Source organism: Prionailurus viverrinus, chromosome D1 (genome assembly GCF_022837055.1).
Source record: "Prionailurus viverrinus isolate Anna chromosome D1, UM_Priviv_1.0, whole genome shotgun sequence".
NCBI lineage: Eukaryota > Metazoa > Chordata > Mammalia > Carnivora > Felidae > Prionailurus > Prionailurus viverrinus.
This window is the reverse complement of record NC_062570.1, coordinates 6,701,309-6,722,456: the sequence shown is the minus strand read 5'-3', so window position 1 is coordinate 6,722,456 and position 21,148 is coordinate 6,701,309. Positions and strand designations below refer to the sequence as shown.

Genomic DNA, 21,148 nt, shown 5'->3' with positions numbered 1-21,148 from the left:
GAGCCCTCCTTGGGATTCTCTTTCTTTCTCTCTCTTTGCCCCTTCTCTGCTCATGCTCTTACTCTATCAAATAAATAATCTTTAAAAAATGTATTTGGGAGAAACATGTGAAAGACCAGCAAAAATATATATTAAAAAACGTTTTTAATGTTTTTTTTTAAAATTCTTTTAAGGTTTCTTTATTTTTGAAAGAGAGACAGAGTGTGAGTGGGGGAGGGCCAGAGAGAGAGGGAGACACAGAATCTGAAACAGGCTCCAGGCTCTGAGCTGTCAGCACAGAGCCCGACGCGGGGCTCAAACTCATGGACCGTGAGATCATGACCTGAGCCGAAGTCGGCCGCTCAACCGACTGAGCCACCCAGGCGCCCCAATGCTTATTTATTTTTGAGAGAGAGAGAGAATGCCAGCGAGGAGAGCAGAGAGAGAGGGAGGGAGACACAGAATCTGAAGTAGACTCCGGGCTCTGAGCTGTCTGCATAGAACCCAACATGGGGCTCAAACCCACAAACTATGTGATCATGACCTGAGAGGAAGTCAGATGCTTCACCGACTGAGCCATCCAGGTGCCCCCAAAATATAGATTTTTTTAAAAAACAAACAAAGGAGGACTTGCCAAACTATATATCAACCCATATTACATTTTCTTTTTCAGTGCTGGGTCTCTTTTATTTTTCAGAACACTTTTTTTATTATAGAAAATTGGGGGCTCCTGGGGTGCCAGATTTGATCTCAGCTTGGGTCTTGATCTCAGGGTCGTGAGTTCAAGTCCTGTGTGGGGCTTCATGCTGGGCATGGAGCCTATTTATAAATTAATTAATTAATTAATTAATTAAATAAATAGAAAATTTCGCAAATGTAGAAAAATATCACAATGGAACTCCATATGCTTACTGTATTAGATTCATATTCCTGCTGTAACAAATTATCATACATTTGTGGCTTAAAACAATACAAATTTAGTCCCTTACGGTTCTGGAGAATGAAAGTCCAAAATCGAGGTGTCGGCAGGGCCGCGTTTCTTCTGACGGTTTCAGGAAAGAATCTGTTCCTTGTCTTTTCTGCCCTCTAGTGGCTCCCTGCATTCTTTGGTGGCTCCTTCCTCTATGTAGCCATCCGGAAGCATAGCATCTTTTCTCTTTGACTGTTTCCCCTGGTTCCACTGTCACATGGTCTTCTTCTTTTTTGGCTTTGACCCTCTTGTCTCCCTCTTATAAAGTCTCTTCTGATTATATGGGGCTCACCTGGAGAATCCAAGATCATCTTCTCACTAATCAAGATCCTTAATCGCACCTGCAAAAATCTTTTTCATTCTGGCGATGAGGACAGGGCATCTTTGGCAGGTGGCCCGTGATTTTGTCTTCCATCCGTACTGACAATTCATAGTCACTCTTGTCCCCATGCATATTCCAACTCACTTCCATTTTAGTATGTTTATTCTAAAAACACAATAATAAACTAACATCGCACCCAAAACATCAACAGGATGTCTTGATATCGTTAATGAATCTTCCATTTTCCCTGATGGTTACTTCTTTTTTACAGTTGAATCAGAATCATGATCAACACAACCCACATGGTTGATGTTTTAACTTGGGAGCTTCTGAAATACCCCATCCTGATCTTCCTTCTATGAAAGACATATTGGGGCACCTGGGTGGCTCAGCTGGTTAAGCATCCACAACTCTTGACCTCAGCTCAAGTCATGATTTCAGGGTTATAAGTTAGAGCCCCACGTCAGGCTCTATGCCCACAGCATGGAGCTCGCTTTGGGATTTTCTCTCTCTCTGCATCTCTCTGCCCCTCCCCTGCTGGTGCTCTCTCTCTTTTAAGATAAATAAATAAATTAAAAAAAAAAAAGATGTGTTGTCCTGGTTCTGTTGTCTGCTGGCAACATTCAGTTGTTAGTTCCCTCAGGCATTGCCTCAACTATAGAGAGCCACAACACCTAAGGCCACACCTCTTCTGGGAGGCCCATCTCCAACAACTTGTCAACAAAAAGAAAAAAAGGCCTGACCATCTCAAACCAACCCTGTCTCAGGGTCAGCTTCCTGGAAAATCCATGCTGTGACAGTTGTTACCAGGACGCTTTCAATAGAGAAGCAGCTAAAATTGGGTTTTGGAACGGAATCACTTCTTACTATGATGATAAGGTCACCATCACAGGTTGTTAGAACTTTCTCCAGTGGTGAATGATCTGATATATGCTGGAAGGAAATGCATTAGCTGGTACACTATGTAAGGTGTCTGTATTAGAGGCCATTGCCAAGTACAAGAAAAAGATGATGAAAACCTGACACAGTTAATTTCCAGTTGGAAACTACATGTGACATTCATGTGATAGCTTACACAGAGGCTGTCATCTCTGACAGTGGGAGGAGAGAGAAAGCCAAAGACCGGGCCCAGGACTTACTTGTCAGAGTAGCCAAGCTCCACAGAGAGTTCAACTCCCTACAAGCCCTGTCTTCTATGCCAAGGTCAGGGCCCTGACCGAAAAGGAAGGAGAACCTGACACATGGACTGAGAACATCTAGTTTGATGACCTACAGGATCTTGAATCATCAGATTTCTCTGAAACCTCTGACTCTGAGAGCTCACCTCTCCCTATCAAAAACTAGCACTTCTTGGGGAACCTGGGTGGCTCAATCAGTGGAACATCTGACTCTTGATTTCGGCTCAGGTCATGATCCCAGGGTCGTCGGATCGAGCCCTGCATTAGGCTCTGCACAGAGCATGAAGCCTGATTAATATTCTCTCTCTCTCTCTCTCTCTCTCTCTCTTTCTCTCTCTCTCTCTCTCTGACCCTCTCCCCTGCTTATGTGTTCTCTCTTTAAAAAACAAACAAAAAAACCAAAAAGCTAGCAATTCTCCTCTGACTTGATGATGTAGACATTTTTTTTTTCTGACACGAGGCAACTCGTGCTTCTCCTCCAGACCTTAACGCGGGTTAAGTCACAGTATTACCTAGTCAAGAGTGTGCTGGGCCCAAGAAGGGATAACAGAGATTATATCACAAAGGAAACTGCAAGACTGCCTGTCTGTACGTGCCTGCGGGGGCCAGGGGAATGTGCATGCTATTGGCTTCTGAAGGTGCGAGATCAGCAGGCCAGAATAGAGGGTTGGATAAGGAAAATTTCATTGATTTGGGAGCATTTTCACAGGACATTGGATTTAATGCTTTGGCAAGAGCCCGGGGAAATGGTGCCGACTTTCTCCCGGGAAGTCCTCCAGAAGCATGGGGAAAGTAATGTCGTGCTCAACGAAGTTGGAATGCTAGAACGGCCGTGGTGGACAGTAGAAGTAAAAGGCTCAGAGAAGCGAGGGTGCTAAAGTGGATGTACTCTGTAAAGTGGAAAATGCTCCCGGTGATAGTGCCTCACAGAAAGGCCTGGAGGACACATCATATACCGAGGCAAGAAGGAATGTCCTGGTCAGAGGCTCACCTGTGTCACTCACTAAGAAGTTCAAGAGTGGCTTTCCTGTGTAGGCCAGGGCTGGCGGTAGGAGAGGTCATACAGAACTGGGCTTCCGGAGAGGAACAGGGATGATAGGACCCCAAAACAGCAGACACGGGGTGGCAACCCTTAACCATCAGAAATCACATGGACGGGCGGCCGGGTGGCTCGGGTGGTTAAGCTTCCGACTTCAGCTCAGGTCATGATCTCACAGCTTGTGAGTTCAAGCCCCACATCGGGCTCTGTGCTGACAGTTCAGAGCCTGGAGCCTGCTTCGGATCCTGTGTCTCCCTCTCTCTGCCCCTCCCCGACCTGTGCTCTGTCTCTGTCTCAAAAATAAATAAACATTAAAAAAAAGAAAGAGGGGGGTGGGAGGGAGGGGAGGGTGGGTGATGGGTATTGAGGAGGGCACCTTTTGGGATGAGCACTGGGTGTTGTATGGAAACAAATTTGACAATAAATTTCATATATTGAAAAAAAAAGAAATCATATGGACACAATTATCGTAATGTATGTTAAGGTCAGATCAGGGGTGCTGGATCCTCAGTATTATTAAGACGGTTAAAAGACATGGTGTGCTTGATGGTTTATGTGTCAGCTTGGCTGAGCCACCAGTTGCCCAGCTATTTGGTCTAACATTTTTCTGGGTGTTTCTGTGAGGGTATTTTGCTGGATGAGATTATTATTTAAATCAGTAGACTTTGAGTAAAGCAGATTGTACTCCACGACATGAGTGGGACTCATCCAATCAGCTGAAGGCCTGAATTGAACAAAAAGACCGGCCTCTCCCGAGCAAGAGAAGCCTCCAGCCGACTAACTGCAGATTCCGTCTGCAGCATTGACTCTTCTTGAATCTACAGCAGACGGCCTTCGGACTCGAGCCGGAATTTTGGCCCTCCTGGGTCTCTAACCTGTCAGCCCACCCTGCAGATTCTGGACTTACCAGACCCCAGAATCTTGTGAGCTAATTCCTTATAATGAATATCTTTACAATATATTTCCTATCGGTCCTCTGGAATGATTCCTCTGGGGAGTCTTAACTAATACGGTGACTGTGCTGCAAAACAGATGGGAAGCCAAAGGGGCAGACTCATTCTATACCCTCAAAAGAAGATCAAGGGCATACGATCAGGAGGCTCAGGGCAGTCACTCAAAAAAAAAAAAAAAAAGTTATATTCCCTTGCCCAGTTTTCAGAACCAGAATCCATTGACTTTCGAAGAAACTAGGTCATCAGGAGGAAGAACCCCAAACATCTCAGCAAGTGTACATCGTAATGTTTACTCGTGCCCTTGCCCTTTCCCCAAAAGGCCTACGGCCATTTTCTTCGGTAACGATGCGAGCGGGAGAAGGGAATGCCCAAGTATTTCAAGGACCGTTTGACACAGAGTGCCAGCTGACGTGGACATTCAGAGACCTGAAGTGTCATCGTGTCCCCACTGCTAGAAGGGGGACATATGGGGACCAGGTAGTAAATGACACACGTGACTAGTTCCAGCTCACGGTGGGTCCACCCCACCTACAGATTCACCCGGGGGTCCTTTCCCTCTGTCCTCCAGTGTAGAACCAAAATAGCCACACCGGGTAGTTGGCACACATATTTGGTAACTGGACTGGGGACTAAAAGCTAACGCGATGGAAAAGGCCAAAGAGTAGGCTCTGCCCTGGCCAGGAGGAGAAATATTATATTCTGAGGGAAATGGTGCAAATAAGGCTCTTCTTAAAGATTTTAGAATTCAGGGGTGGTAATCCTCCATGCGATCCACCAGTATCACCACTCATTTTGGAGAATGACAGCAGACTACCAAACTCAACCAACTATGGCACCTGATGTGACATTTTGCCAATACATTCTTTCCTATCTTCATCAGAAAAGAGGGTCAGAAACAGGTCACATTCACGTGGAATGGACAAGAGTGAAAAAATGTACAGTTTTCCTCTAGGGTGATGCTTACTCTCCTGTCCTTTGTCATATTACAGTCTAGAGACGTCTGGACTGTCTCAGCCTCCCGCATGATATACTGATAAAAGACATCATTTGATGTAAGTTGCATGTACTTTAGACGTGTGAAATAAACCCTATGAGGATTCAGGAACCTGCGGCAAGACGAGAATTTTGAAGGGCCAGGCGATCAGCTGTGTGCTGACATTCCATCTAAATTAAAGAACAAATCATTGCATCTTGCCATGAAGAAAACAAATCCTTGGAGGCCTCCTTAGTTTTTGAAGACAGTCTAGTCCACACCAGATAATACTGCTCTGCCCCATATACCAGGCTTCCAGAAAAGGACAGAGCTCTATAGCAGATCCAAATTGTGGTCCAAGTGGCCCTGCTGCTTGGACACAAAATCAGAAGACCATATATCGTTAGTGGTGGGAAAGACATTGTAGCGTTTACGGTGAGACCCAATGGAAGAATCACAAGCAGCCCCTAGGGTTCCCGATCAAAGTCATTCCATCTAAGCAGGGAATTATATGCCTTTAAAAAACCAATTCTGGCATGAAACTGGGCACTGGTAGAGGTGAAGTGTCTGACCATGAAGTACCAAGTGACTCCGTGGCCATGACTCCCCTTCACGAGTCAGTTTCCTTTAGAGCCGCCAAGCACAACAACACCCTCTTGTAAGATAAAAATGGCAGATCCGGGATCCACCACTGGGTGTGGTTTTGGGGATTCCCTAGACCGAGACCAACCAGTCACTCACTACGGGATGATTACATTGAACATTTTCCATCTTGGAAGGGGCAGAGATTTGTCCTTACTGGTACAGATACATATTCCGGATATGGTTATGCCTCCAGTGTCTGAAATGCTTTTGGTTGCACTATCATCCTTGAACTCACGGGATGCCTTATCCGGGTGGTGGCCCCCCCATAGCATTGTGCACGATCAAGAAACTAATTTCACAGCAAAGGAAGTGCAGAAGCAGTCCCACACTTGTGGGATTATTGGTCTTCCCACATACTTTATCCCCAGAAGCAGCTGGCCTAACTGGAAGGTAAAATGGCTTCCTGAAGACTCTGCTTCAGAGCCAGATCTAGGAGACGAAACCCAAAAGGACACGGTTGTGTCTTACACGCTGCAGTATATGCTTTGAAACAGAGACACTTATACACCGTAGTTTCCATTATAGTTTGAATACAGGATCTGGGAATCATGGACTAGAAATAGGAGTTTTTACTACTATCATGTGAGCTCACAGATTTAAAAATATTTAATGCCATTTTATGCCCATATTTTTCATTCTGATGCTCGTATTGTCCCAGCTTTGGCCTTTTCAGGTTTGTTTCTATGTTCTTTTGGTATGTCCATAGTATTCTTGGATCTCTTCTTTACCTTCTGGTGTGACAAGATGTCCAGGCTCATTTTGTTCACTTCTTGCCCCAGACCAAGAAGCAGCCATTTCACAAAAGAAATGGTGCCTTTTATTTTAAAAGGGAAATAGTATTTAGAGACCACAGTCTGGGTGCTGATGGACATGGGAAGGGCTTATAGCAGTTGAGTTTGTTGTTCTGACACCGTATTTTAAAACTTCGGTAAATGATTTGGAGCGCCTGGCTAGTTCAGTCGGTGCAGCGTGCGACTTTTGATCTTGGGGTTGTGAGTTCGAGCCCTGTGTTGGGTATAGAGATTATTTAAAAATAAAATATTTTTTAAAATCTTTAATAAGTGAAAGTGTGGTATTAGTTCAACAATAGACAATAATCAGTGGAACAGAAGTCTGGAAACAGATTCTGTATAGGTACAGAGAGCGCTAAAATATAGATGTTTAAATCTGGGATAAAGATGAAAATTCAAATGTTTAGAGAAAGGAAGACGTGACATTGGAACAGTGGACTATTCAGAAAAAAAACACCTACATGACACCATGTACAAATACATCCTGACATACAAAAGTGCAAACGTAAAACACAAAACGTAGGACAGTGTTTATAATTTTTGGCTAGGGAAGACATTCCTAATCAAGACATAAATCCTAGAAGATATGAAGAAAAGTGAAAACTTTACAACAAAAGATAACATACAAGCTATAACTGGCTGTAAGAGAAAAATCTCAACACAAAACAAAGCATCTCTGTCCATACTATAGAAAATGTTCCTGGGGCGCCTGGGTGGCTCAGTGGGTTGAGGATCCGACTTTGGCTCAGGTCATGATGTCATGGTTTGTGGGTTTGAGCCCCGTGTTGGGCTCTGTGCTGAGAGAGAGTGAACAAGTAGGTCAGGGGCAGAGAGAGGGAGAGAGAGAATATTCCAAGCGGGCTTCACACTGTCAGTGCATAGCCCGAAGCGGAGCTTGAACTCACGAAATATGAGATCACGACTTGAGCTGAAATCAAGAGTTGGATGACTGACTAAGCCACCCAGGCATCCCTCTTATAAAATCTTTTTGAAAATATCACTGGCCTACTCTTTCTTTTTTTTAATGTTTATTTATTTTTGAGAGAGAGAGAGAGACAGAGGATGAGCATGAGCGGGGGAGGGGAAGAGTGAGAGGGAGACACAGAATCTGAAGCAGGCTCCAGGCTCCGAGCTGTCAACACAGAGCCCAGTGCAGGGCTTGAAACTCACTAACTGAGAGATCATGACCTGAGCTGAAGTCAGGCTCTCAACACACTGAGCCACCCAAGCACTCCTGGCCTACTCTTTTTAACGGATATTTGGCAGGGTGCCTGGGTGGCTCAGTGGTTTAAGCATCTGACTTTGGCTCAGCTCATGATCTCACGGGTTGTGAGTTAGCGTCTACATCAGGTGAACATAAGCCCTGCTTTGGGTGAGCCTGACTTCTCTCTCAAACAAAAAAGGGGGGAGCGGGAGGGTGAATTTGACAATATCGACTAAAATTTGCGCAGTGACATTTGACCACGCATACATCTAGGACATCAGACAAAATTACACGTTTTCCCAACACCTATATCCACCAATATGCTCACTGTAACATTATTTATAATAGAAAAAATTGGAAACAATCTAAACGTCTATTAATGAGTGGCTAAAGAAATGATATTTCCCTGTATATATTGCGTTTTGTGAAGTTGTCGAAATGAGTGTATATTAAAATGAAAGATATTGCCAAGACTCTGTTATGTGCAAAAAGCAAGTTACAGAATAATGTTATAACTGATCTTATTTGTGTGCTCCTTGTCCATTATATTTGTGCGTATCATCTGTATAAACACATAGGAAAAAGTCGTGAAGGATAAACATAGAATTGCGAACGATGATTTTTCACTTAAAGGGGAATGGACCCAGGGAGGGCAAAAAGAAGTTTCCACCTTCCACTTTATATCTCTATTATTAGACATTTTTCTTTTTGCAACATGGCTGTATTATTACAAAGGGGGGAATACCTTAAATATTGAAATTGTTATTTTCAGGGGACGGGTCTAATGGTGATTTTTCCCTCTTCTTTCTATTGTTCTATATTTTCCAGATTTTGTACAGTGAGCTAGTATTTGCACAGTGGGGATTCCTTTATTAAAATAATGGTACTGGGGGGGGACGCCTGGGTGGCTCAGTCGGTTGAGCGTCCGACTTCGGCTCAGGTCATGATCTCGCGGTCCGTGAGTTCGAGCCCCGCATCGGGCTCTGTGCTGACAGCTCAGAGCCTGGAGCCTGTTTCAGATTCTGTGTCTCCCTCTCTCTCTGACCCTCCCCTGTTCATGCTCTGTCTCTGTCTCAAAAATAAATAAACATTAAAAAATAATGGTACTGGGGCATCTGGCTGGCTTACCTGGTAGAGTGTGAAACTCTTGATCTCAGGGTCGTGAGTTTGAGCCCGCGTCGGGCTCTGTGCTGACAGCTCAGAGCCTGAAGCCTGCTTCAGATTCTGTGCCTTCCTCTCTCCCTGCCCCTGCCCAACTCGTGCTCTGTCTGTCTCTCTCTCTGCCTCTCAAAAATAAATAAAACATTAACAAATTTAAAAAAGAAAAAGAAAAATCATCTAATAATACATCTTAAACAGGTAAATTGTAATGTAAGTTATATGTCAAGAAAGTTATTTCCAAAAAAATCTCTTAAAAACCCATGCTGCTGATAATCATTTTCTATATAACTAAGAGGCCCAATCCTTTGGCCCATGCTCCTTACCACACGGCACACACACACTCACTGTTCTGGTGATGACTGTTTCTAGTGCAGCTGCTGAGACGTGACGGCCACACCCATTTGAGTACCTGTCCACTTGCTCCGGTCTTGTCGGTGGTCGCCAGTCTTCCCCAGGAACTGTACCACCTTCTGTTTGTCCTGCTAAAGCATTCTCCCCTGACTCTAAGAATCAGATCATTGCAAAGAGTAGCGACCATTCACGATGATCTGTAAGACTGCCTTTATCAACAATTAGTTTGTGGCACACCGGGGATTAAAACTGGCTTCTTGGCGTTTCGGTGGTTATAGGAGTAATACTAAAGGGGCACCTGGGTGGCTCAGTCGGTTGAGCCTCTGACTCCGGACTTCAGCTCAGGTCATGATCCCAGGGTTGTGGGATCAAGCCTCGCATCGAGCATGGAGTCTGCTTAGGATTCTCTGCCCCTCTACCCTGTTCTTGCTCTCTCTCTTTAAAAAAAAAAAACAACAACAGAAAGATGACATTTCTCAAGTGCTTACTATGTGCAAAGCACTGTTTTAAATATTTTACATGTATAACTGGTTATATATGCAGAAGTTCTAAAATTTTTTTGTGAGATTGAACAGCTCAATTTAAAATTTAATAAGCTCTTGCTGTGTGCAAGGCTGAAGCATGACAAAGATGATCTTACTAGAAAAAAGTCACAAATTCTGAGTTATCTCTCAAGGCATAATAAAAGACTATCATCCTTTTAAGTAATTTGGAAACCCAAAAGGCTCTGAGAGTCTACAATTCTTTTTTTTTTTTAATTTTTTAATGCTTTATTTTATTTCTGACAGAGAGAGAGACAGAGTGTGAGAGAGGGAGGGGCAGAGAGAGAGGGAGAAACAGAACTCGAAGCAGGCTCCAGGCTCCGAGCTGTCAGCACAGAGCCCAATGCGGGGCTCAAACCCTCAAACTGAGAGATCATGACCTGAGCTGAAGTCGGACGCCCAACCAACTCAGCCACCCAGGCGCCCCATCTGGGAGTCTACAATTCTTTTGATAACTCACTTGGCAGCAAACAATCTGACCTTAATTGGTGACAGGTTATCTACAGACATCCTTTTAGTGTAAATATTTACACATTTTGCTGCACATATATACCTGTTTGATCATGGAGTTCTGCCTCACACTTCACCAGGATTACATAATATAAATAGGATTTCAGATCTCTTGGTTCTTCTTTGCACTTCATTTGTAAACACACACACACACACACACACACACACACACACACACACAGATGCATGTCATTGGAGTTAAGTGGTTGTTTCTGTTTTGAAAGCACCACGAAAGATGGTTCCCCAAAAATGGATAATGTAACAACCTTGTGACAACCATAGTTCTCATTCTTTTTATTCATTATTTAAAATCAAGTAACACTCATAACATACTTCAAAAAATGTAAACCATATCTTTCTCCCATTGGTTTTCATTCTAAGAAAAAAAAATGGCAAAAGATGATTATAGCAAAACAAGTTTCTCCGTGGAATGTGTAAATTAAAACCATGTATATGAGATCCACATTCAATAGGATTAATTCAACATAATAACCATTGATTGCTAGTCACCAAAGTTCACATCAACGAGACAATGTTTTAGGCACCATTTAAAAAAAAGACAAAAAAAATTTACCCAGAGAGATAACAATAAGGAACATTAACTTTGAAAATAATCTTAAAATTGTTTCTTTTCTCTTCATTTACTCTCCCACATGATTATGTGTAATAAGCGAACCAGAGTCTGTAATGATTGACACAGATTGTTACAGTTCAGCACTCGTGTGTCTACCGTCATTCTAGGATTATAGAAACACCAAGTCATGTAGTCGTTCACCCAAATTTGGGAGAATGGTTTGCTAGTTATTTTGGTATCAGGTGAAGATTGGTCGCTCAGGAAGGTTTAGTGAAGACACGGGGATTTAGAAAGATCTGGATTCGGAAGCAGAGACAACTTTTACCAGCTGTGAAATTTCCAAGAGTTAAGCATCTTGTTGGGAACATACTCTATTTTAAAACACAAAGGACCTAACTTTAAAGTCTTTATAGTCTTTCTTCTTTTTTTTTCTTAAAGATTACATGCTTCCTTTGCATTTCCAACTAAATCTTTGCGGGCAGTTACTGGGGAACAAATGAATCAGCTTATGAAATGGGTCTTTAGTCTTTCACATCCTTGTCACTCGGTCAGACCTAAGGAAATTATTCAAATATAGCGCACTCTTTCAAGTCTGCGAGGCTTTGTACTTGATTGAACCAAAGGCAATATAGAATCAAAAGTACTCTTAAAAGGATTTTATTAATCCATAGATTCAGTTTTTGAATACTATAAAGTTGGATTAATAGATTGGGAAAGTCCTCTTAACGGTAATAAAGGCTGCTTTGGTCGCCCCTGGAAACAATCATGGAGTATTTTGAGGCTTTTGGAAATCTAGTGTAAACTCTCCAAGAAATCTTGTTTGCTACTATTATGTACATAAAGGCCACATTTAAAAGCATTCTGTTTACAAAATCATTTTGGCTTCAGCTTACCATTTAATGAACATCACATTACTGTATGCGAAGTGTTAATACAGTTCAAGATGAGAAGCATTTCTCAGGGAAAGGGTATCATATGATTAGATAGTTTTTCATTTCCTTTTTATCATGTTTATTAAAAATACTTAGTAATTAGCTACATCATCGTTAGTTTTAAATTTTAAATTTAAATAGGTTTAAATTTAAATTGAATAATTGAAATGAAATAATATCAATGATAATCTGATTCAAGTATACCTGACTTCTAAGACACTTAGTCAAAATGTTTTGCCTGGAGCAAACATTTTTACTATTTCGGTGTCACTATCCACATTCTCCATAATGATGTGTAAGAAAATAGGTCAGTTATTTTATATAGATATATCTATATGGATAAAGATATCTGGCTAAGGTTATACAGAAATTTGGCAACCTTGCATAAGAACTCAGATCTTTGTAGTTATTGTTCATTTTAATATTGTTGTACCACAAACCACTCTTCCATAACCTCAAAACTATATGGCCAATTTTAGAATTTTGTGGATTCAGTTAGATCACATTTTCCCTTTTCTTCAGCACACACACACACACACACACACACACACACACACACCTGACACAGCATGGTAATGAAAAGAACCCCAACTAAGGTATAAGGAGAACTAGAGATCTAGGCTTGCTTCTGCTCATGTGTGACCTTGGTTAAGTATCAACTTTGGGGGCCCTGCATTTCCGTTTGTTTCTTCTGCCTCCTTAGTTCTATTCTAAGTCTTGAAAAACATCAGAACCCTTTAGCCTGAATGTTAGTTTTACCCCACCATTAGTATTATAAAGGGTGTCCAGAAGTTAAATCATATTTTATATTTTAGTTGTTTAACTTCACAAGTAGGCACAGGTGCCTGTTTAAACCTTAAACTGTTGTTAGATACCCAGTTTTTGAGTTGGTGCCATTTTGGACTGGTGCAAAACTGTAACGTAAGATTGAAAATGGTAGCAGTAAAAATAAATTGTTTCACATTTGGCGGGGACAGGTATTCTTACCTGATCAATTACAGTTTGAACTCACTCAAGTGAAACGAATGCAAGGAGATCAAGAAAATGTTGACAATACAACTATTCAAAATCTTATAGGGATGTTATAATTTATATTCTTCTCTCCGTAAGCACTATTAAAAATACTTCCATGAACCTAGAAAACGTACAGTTACTTAAAATATAATCAAATATCTACTCCAAAGATGCACAAAACCACATTCAAACATGATTCCGGATGGAGTTATGTCTCCTGGGATTTCCCTCCCAATCATTTCCGCTTGGGAGGAGCAGTGTTTCAGGGCACGAGGGCACAGGGCCCACATGAAACCAAGAGATCCCTCGGGTCCAGGAAAGCCTGCACCTTCCTCTGCTCCCTCTGCAGAATGTGGAAATGGGAAAGAATGTGAGAAAACAACATTCTCATCCATTGTAAATATAATAGTATGCCCGCGAGCAGCTGAGACCAAGCTCATTATGTATTTGCATAATGCTTTCTCTGTTTACAAAGCTTTGTCACATGATTCGCTTGATTCTCAAAATTAGTCCATGAAATACAATAAATGGGGTTATTATTGTCATCTTACAGTTAAGACAATGGATGCTTAGCAAGATTAAGTGACTCACTCGTGTTCAGATACCGGTACAGCAAAGGCAAGCTTAGAACCCAGGTATTCTGATTTCTCGTTAAATATTCTTTCCACCATATCACTTTGGTTTTCAAACAAATGAAGATACTGCAGGTTGACAGTAAACCTCATAATTCCAAAAAGGTGGCTGCATTTGGTGCTCCTTTGCGATTGGGAATGCTTCACAGAACAGAACAGAAATGTATGCTGTAAACTATTGTTATCAAAATGTCCCTGCCAGGAGGAGAATTTAATCAATAAGTTAAAAATTAGAAAACTCAAAAGTCATTTTATAGCCTTAACTCAGTATTCTATCTTTAATTTTACTGAAACGCAATTTGAATGCTAAATATATCAAACATCTAACCAATCTTCCTTGCCCAGAAAAATCTTTCTTTCCTATACTTTTCTTGTCCCAGAACCGGGAAATTCAGAAACTTAATTGGACAAAAAAGCGATCACTAAAAACATTCTGTATTTACCTATACTGATAATTTTGACAACAGTTCAAGGTAAATTGCATTTACTTTCTTTGAAAATGTCGGTATATAAATGAACTTTCCTTGTCTAAATAAGGACAATATACTATAACATCAAAACACTTGCTGATGAACGGTCCTTCATTTTTATTTTTACCAATATTTGCGATAAAATATTTTGCTTGGATCCTTAGATATCTTTACAAAACATAAATCTATCAAGAGCAAAAATCAGAGAACAAAAATGAGTATAAAACTTATTTTCTTACGTCCAGGTAAATTAAGGGAGGATAAATATTTCAAAGAATGGTTTAAAATCTGGCACATTAAATATGGAATTATTATTTTCGTCCTAGTGGATGATACCTCTGAGATCGTTCCTTTGTAAGCAAACACTGCACTTTTAAATCCACTTTGCTATTCAGCATTAACAGATGAGCTCAGGAGAATGTAATTCCTGATAGAATCTTTTCGATCAGATTATATATGCACAAAAAAACCCCATTTCAAACTGTCAAGAAAAATGAGTAATATTGGTATATGCGAACATTACGGTTAGCTATGTGCTAACAAAGGGAGAACGGGGATCATTCCGGAGACACTCCAGTTTCAAGAAAAGGTTGTCTGCTTTGCCTGATAATTTAGCACAACCCCCAATCTGGTAGCGTCACCAGCAAGCATAGCGCTCTGAATTAAATACCTTACAAAATAGCATTAGCATCGATTTATAACTGTGTCCTAAATGCTGCCATTGCGTCTCCTGCTGAAGTTAACGTTGGTATTGATCCTGGGATGACACCCAGTCTGTTCACGGGAGTCCTCTGGCCTGTGGGAAGTCAGCAGAAGCATTCTTTCCTGGGTTTTACCGCTTCCTCAGAAGAATGCACCGTATTTGGAACAAAGCCGCTTTTAACCCCTTCCCAGCCATCTTGAATACAAATCTCTCCCCTTTTGATAAGTTCATATATGTCTCTGGTCAGGATTGTAAAGGATTCCTCCACATTTGTGGCATCCTTTGCTGAGGTTTCTATATACTTCATACCACAGTCTGCTGACAGCTTTTCAGCTTCTTCCCTTGTAACCTGACGTCGCGAAGCCAGGTCACATTTATGTCCCACCAGCAGAAATACAATCCGAAATGGCTGTACGTGCATTTTTGCTTCTTCCAGCCAATCTTTCACGTGTTCAAAAGATCGTCGGTTGGTAATGTCAAATACTAAAAATCCGCCAACTGAGTTGCGGTAATAAGATCGAGTTATTGATCTGAAAAATAAATAGAAAAACAGGTTGTGAAAGAATAAGTTGTTCTGCTCCCACCGTAATAAAATCTGAAGGTGACGTAATGTGACTTCACTAGAATTTATAAGCCAAATAGAAAGTGTCTTTTTTTTTTTTTAATATTTATTTATTTTTGAGAGGCAGACACACAGCACGAGCAGGGGAGGGACAGAGAGAGGGAGACACAGAATCCGAAGCAGGCTCCAGGCCCTGAGCTGTCAGCACAGAACCTGATGCGGGGCTCGAACTCACGAATAGTGAGATCATGACCTGAGCTGAAGTCAGACGCTTAACCAACTGAGCCACCCAGGCGCCCCAGCCAAATAGGAAGTGTCTTAAGTGAACAAAAATATTCTGAGACTAAGAGGAGAGCGGGTTTCATCCACTGACAGAACATTAAAGTGTAGTTATTTTCAGATAGATAAATAAGCACTTACATGGTATGTTATCTCACACTTAAGACTATGTATTTTTATTTTAAAGTATCTGATAGAGGGGCGTCTGGGTGGCTCAGCCGGTTGAGTGTCCAACTTGGGCTCAGGTCATGATCTCACGGTTTGTGAGTTCGAGCCCCGTGTGGGGCTCTGTGCTGACAGCTCAGAGCCTGGAGCCTGCTTCGGATTCTGTGTCTCCTTCTCTCTCTGCCCCTCCCCACGTGTGTCCTGTCTTTCTCTCTCTCTCTCTCTCTCAAAATAAACATAACAACAACAACAACAAAAAAGTATCCGATAGATTATTACATTACTGTGATTAAAAATACGACGATAGGAAGATTTGGTAAAGGGCAGAGGTTACCCAACAAACCAGATCTTAAGAATTTCTCTGTCCCTGTCATTTAATTCAAGGAGCTCCTCTCTCCATCAGCTGGGAAAGAAGAAACAAAGCCAAGCCTGTTATAACGTGCGTTACAGGAATAATCCTGTGCGATACCTATTTGAGAAACAGGAAGTTGCTTGCACATGGGTTATGAATCTGTGCTAGGCATTCCATTTGGCCCCTAAATCTAGTGTCTGCTCTTGTCTGGGCCTTGGGAAGGTGTCATCTACGGAAAGCTTTTCCACACTTCCTTGTCCTTGGGCTTGCTGTGGGGCTTAGCCAATGGAGGCATCAGCTGGTGACCAGAGGAAGGAGGTCAGGGTATCTACCCTTCTCTTTGTCTCCCCTAGACCCTGGCTTGGCAGTAGCTTGTTCCTATTTCTGGTCAAGGTTCCTGTTGGGTAGTGCCTTTCTCATGGGTTCTGCTGGGTTCAGGTAATCCCATTCTCTTTCCTGTCTCTTTTGGCCGGTGAATGGCTTCTCACTGTGGCTAACTCTTTTTTTTTTTTTTTTAATTTTTCAAAAATGTTTTAATTTATTTTTGAAGGAGAGAGAGAGAGACAGAGCATGAGTGGGGGAGGAGCAGAGAGAGGGGGTACACAGAATCCGAAGCAGGCTCCACACAGGGCTCGAACTCACGAACCATGAGATCATGACCTGAGCCGAAGCTGGACGCTCAACCAGCTGAGCCACCCAGGCGCCCCTCGCTGTGGGTAACTCTGAACACCTCACCATCCTTTTTTGGTGACCTTGCCCATACATATCTCCAGAAATAGTCACTTGGTTAAACTTTCAGTTAACCCTCAAGTGTGCTGTTCCTATCTGTTTTCTTTCTTTCTTTTTTTAAGTTTATTAATTTATTTTGATAGAGAGGGAGTGTGTGTGTGCATGTGTGTGTGAGCAGAGGAGGGGCAGAGAGAGAGAAAGAGAATCCCAAGCAGGCTCTGCACTGTCAGCATAGAGCCCTACGCGGGGCTGGATCCCATGAACCGTGGTATCATGACTTGAGCCAAAATCAAGAATTGGATGCTTAACCGACTGAGCTGTCCGGGCGCCCCTGTGCTATTTTCTGGTTGAATCATGAGGCAAGGTGGCAAGGCCATACTATTTTATATATCTTGCTTTTACGTGTTATTTTTCTACCTAGAATGTCTTCTACCCTTTTCTGCCTACCAAACTCCTATTTCTCCTTCAAGAGTCAGTTCAAAAATCATAAATATGAGAAGTCTTCCCTGTCACTGACCTCTTGCTCCCCACCTCTCTTAGGCAATCTCTTATAATTCCATTGAGCCTTTGGCATACCACCATTATGATTACGTCCGCTTTCACAATGTGCTGATTGGATTGGCTGGGATGTCTCCCACGCAGTTCAAGGCTCCTTGAGGGTCAAACATGTTTCCTCTATGTATCTAACAATCTTATTGCCTGGCAAATGATAGATGCCACTTGATATCTGTCATATCGGATTAAGTAATCTTATTGGAGAGGGAAGGGCTAAATGCTGTAGGAGGCACAGGTCACGTGTGTCTCAGTTTCCAAGCTGTCAGTGACCTCGAGCATTGAGATGAGCCTCTCTTACTTGCCTGGCCACGAGAGATCTTTGTGGAAGGCCAGTGGGTCACTGGGGCTCTCTCTACCTCTTCCACGCCTTCCTTAGTACCATTTGCTGTGGGAGTGTGAAGAAAGTATCTTTACCTCTTCTTTCTTTGCCTTTGTCCTGCTTCCCTGTTTTTCCTCAGAATTCTTAGCAGAGAGATTCTCAAGTGAATATTTTAGGAATATTTTCTGAAGGACTACTGCATTCTATGGCCACTGACAATAAGAAAAATCTCCCACTATATTTGTCAGGCTACAAATACTGCAGTTCGTTTAAGTTGCTGCTTTAAAAAAAAAACTGAGGCATAATTTGTTATTGTTCTGCTTTTCATCTTTATATGTGTGAATTTAGGTAGATGTGCGGCGCCTTAAGAGAAACCTAATTAAGGCTATGTGATTGAACTGAAAGCTTTAATTTACTCAGCACTGAGTTGGCATTACTTTTATTCTCCCTCCTCTTTAATTTACCATTAGTTTAATTTATAAAAACATACTTTTGTGGTTGAAAACTCAATGTTGAGATGCTCGTATATTAGGCAGAGGCATGTCGTACACTGCAGAAAATGCCATGTTTTCCAGGCCTGTGTGTTTAATTTTGCAAACATATTAGGAATACAGTTGGCAAATCATTCTATAGAACAAAATTATAGCAAATTCTATGCCATATACACTATAGAAACAGCCCTTATTAATGATTAGTTGGGATAAATGGTCTCAATATGACATCTGCCATTTTCTACATAATAACTTGGCCTTCAGTTTCTGTGTGTGGGTACGGATATTAGTTTAGAATTCTGATATGGTTAGGCTTCAGATTCAGATACAGTTGTGCCCTGGGGTAGGTTTTCCCTAACACAGTTGGGCATCCTTACTTTCAGTTATTTAGGGGAAGACACAGGCTTACCGACTGAAACTGGACCTTGAAAGGGAGCGTGTATCTTTCTCTGGACCTCCTTTCTTGGGTAACACTTAGGTATCCATAAATTCTCGAGAGTATTATAGGTAGGGTACAGATCCTGAAATAACTATGTAGGTCAGCCTCCCTGTAAAGAATTTGAGTTGATGATAAGAATTCTTTTTTTAAAATTTTTACATGTTTATTTACTTTTGAGAGAGAGAGACAGAGCATGAACAGGGGAGGGGCAGAGAGAGAGGGACACATAGAATCTGAAGCAGACCCCAGGTTCTGAGCTGTCAGCACAGAGCCTGATGTGGGGCTCAAACTCACGAACTGTGAGATTGTGACCTGAGTTGAAATTGGATGCTCAACCAACTGAGCCACCCAGGCACCCCAGGGAACAATTCTTTATAAGCAACAACATCTTGCTGCAGGTTACTTTATAACCATTTTCTTCTCGACTCTGAAAGTCTCACTGAATGAATGGATTACAGAAAAGAAAAAAATATTGGGGGGAAGGGGGGTGGGCCATGGAAGGAAAGAAGGAAGAGAAGGGAGAGACAAATAAATGAATGCATTCCAATCTGGTCTCAGGTGTGCTTTGGGAAAGTTAAGAGTTATGATGCTACCCTCTGGCGAGACTGGAAAGGGGATAAATCTAGCATGATGGTGATACAATGGGGAAGGTGAATCATGGAAGATCTTTGTCCCCCCCAAGTGGAAGATCTCCTTTTTTATTTTTAATGTTTATTTATTTTTGAGAGGGAGAAAGACAGAGCACGAACGGGGGAGGTGCAGAGAAAGAGGGAGAACAGAATCTGAAGCAGGCTCCAGGCTTTGAGCTGTCAACACAGAGCCTGACGCGGGGCTCGAACCCACGGACCGTGAGATCATGACCTGAGCTGAAGTCGGAGGCTCAACTAACTGAGCCACCCAGGCGCCCCAGAAGATCTCCTTTTGATTATAAAAGAAACCTCCTTCTTTTATACCTTGAAAACTACACTATTAGGAACTTCCATCCCATTTTAAAGAACAGTCTCCTCTCGGAGTGTTTTCCCCTCCTCCTTGCCTTACTGAAAGCTGCTGTATTTAATCTCATTGCCTGAGCACACGGCTTCCCCCCGCAACACGTTCAAGTTGTTCATTCTGTAGGCGCAAGAGGCGGTGGCTTCTGCTTCCCAGGGCCACTTCCAGAGAACTGTCTCCCAACTCCAGTTGTAAAAAAAAGAAAAGAAAAGAAAAGAAAAGAAAAGAAAAGAAAAGAAAAGAAAAGAAAGACGCTGCTCCTTTGAGGCTTCTGCCATCTGGCTCTATCATCTTCTGCCATCTGCCAAGTGCGAGGTCATTCCCCGCATGCTGGAGACTCGAGCACTTTGCTTCGTTGTTCTTTCCATCGCACTTCCTCTCATTCTGTTCGTTGATTTCAACACTTATTTGGAGGAGCTGTCTGGTGTCATCTCTCAGTTACCTGATTTCTTCATTTTTTTTTTTTTTTGTAATGTTTATTTATTTTTGAGAAAGAGATAGAGGGAGCACGAGCAGGAGAAGGGCTGAGAGAGAGGGAGACAGAATCCAAAGCAGGCTCCAGGCTCTGAGATGTCAGCACAGAGCCCGACGCAGAGCTCGAACTCAGGAACCATGAAATCATGACCTGAGCTGAAATCGGATGCCAACTGAGCCATTCGGTCGCCCTGTGGCTTCCTCATTTCTAATGAACTATCCTCGTCATTCTGTCTTTCTCACCTACTTCCTTTTCATCATCAGAAATTCACTACTTCCAAAACTGCAAATATACAGCCTACGTTTTGATCAAAATCTCATAGCCTGCAGCATATTTTTACCGTGATAATTTCAAAATGTTATCAAGATTTGTAATCTACTCAGCAATTCCATGACTTGCTATCCATTAATACCCTCCTATTTTTACTGCCTTCCATGAGACATCACTATAATTGTTCTCTAAGAAATATCTAAATTCCCAAGCTCCTCCCCCCCACTGCTATACTCATCTGGGAAAACTACCTCCGGATCAGGCGAGCGTGCAGCCGAATGTTTCTGGGGAAAATCACTCAACCAGGCAGGCTGGTGTCACTATGAATTGATTATAACCACTCCCATGTAGACACTCATCACGGCAAAGGAATAGCGCTGGTTCAGGAGAAACTCTTCTCCCTCTTCCCTCACATGTAGGCTTCTACCATAGGAAGAAACAGGATTTCCCTTTCAAACTTTTTCTCCCCACGAAACAGAACGGGAGGAACACTTTACTCCTCTCATTAGACACCTGCATTGAAGGAAAAATGGCGGTGGTTTGGTCAGAATCTGTTTCTCAGGTTGGTGGGCAGAATCA

The 21,148-nt window shown here is 42.2% G+C and overlaps 1 protein-coding gene across 1 annotated transcript in view; it reads right to left on the bottom strand.

Moving 5' to 3' along the window:
* Positions 1-10,888: 10,888 nt before the first annotated feature.
* The window catches only part of RAB39A (RAB39A, member RAS oncogene family), a 30,821-nt gene continuing 20,561 nt past the window's right edge, over positions 10,889-21,148 (bottom strand). Inside the window, exon 2 of the mRNA XM_047878811.1 lies at positions 10,889-15,473. Coding sequence (XP_047734767.1) covers positions 15,047-15,473 — 427 coding nt within the window. The 3' untranslated portion in view covers positions 10,889-15,046. The remainder of the gene's footprint in view (positions 15,474-21,148) is intronic.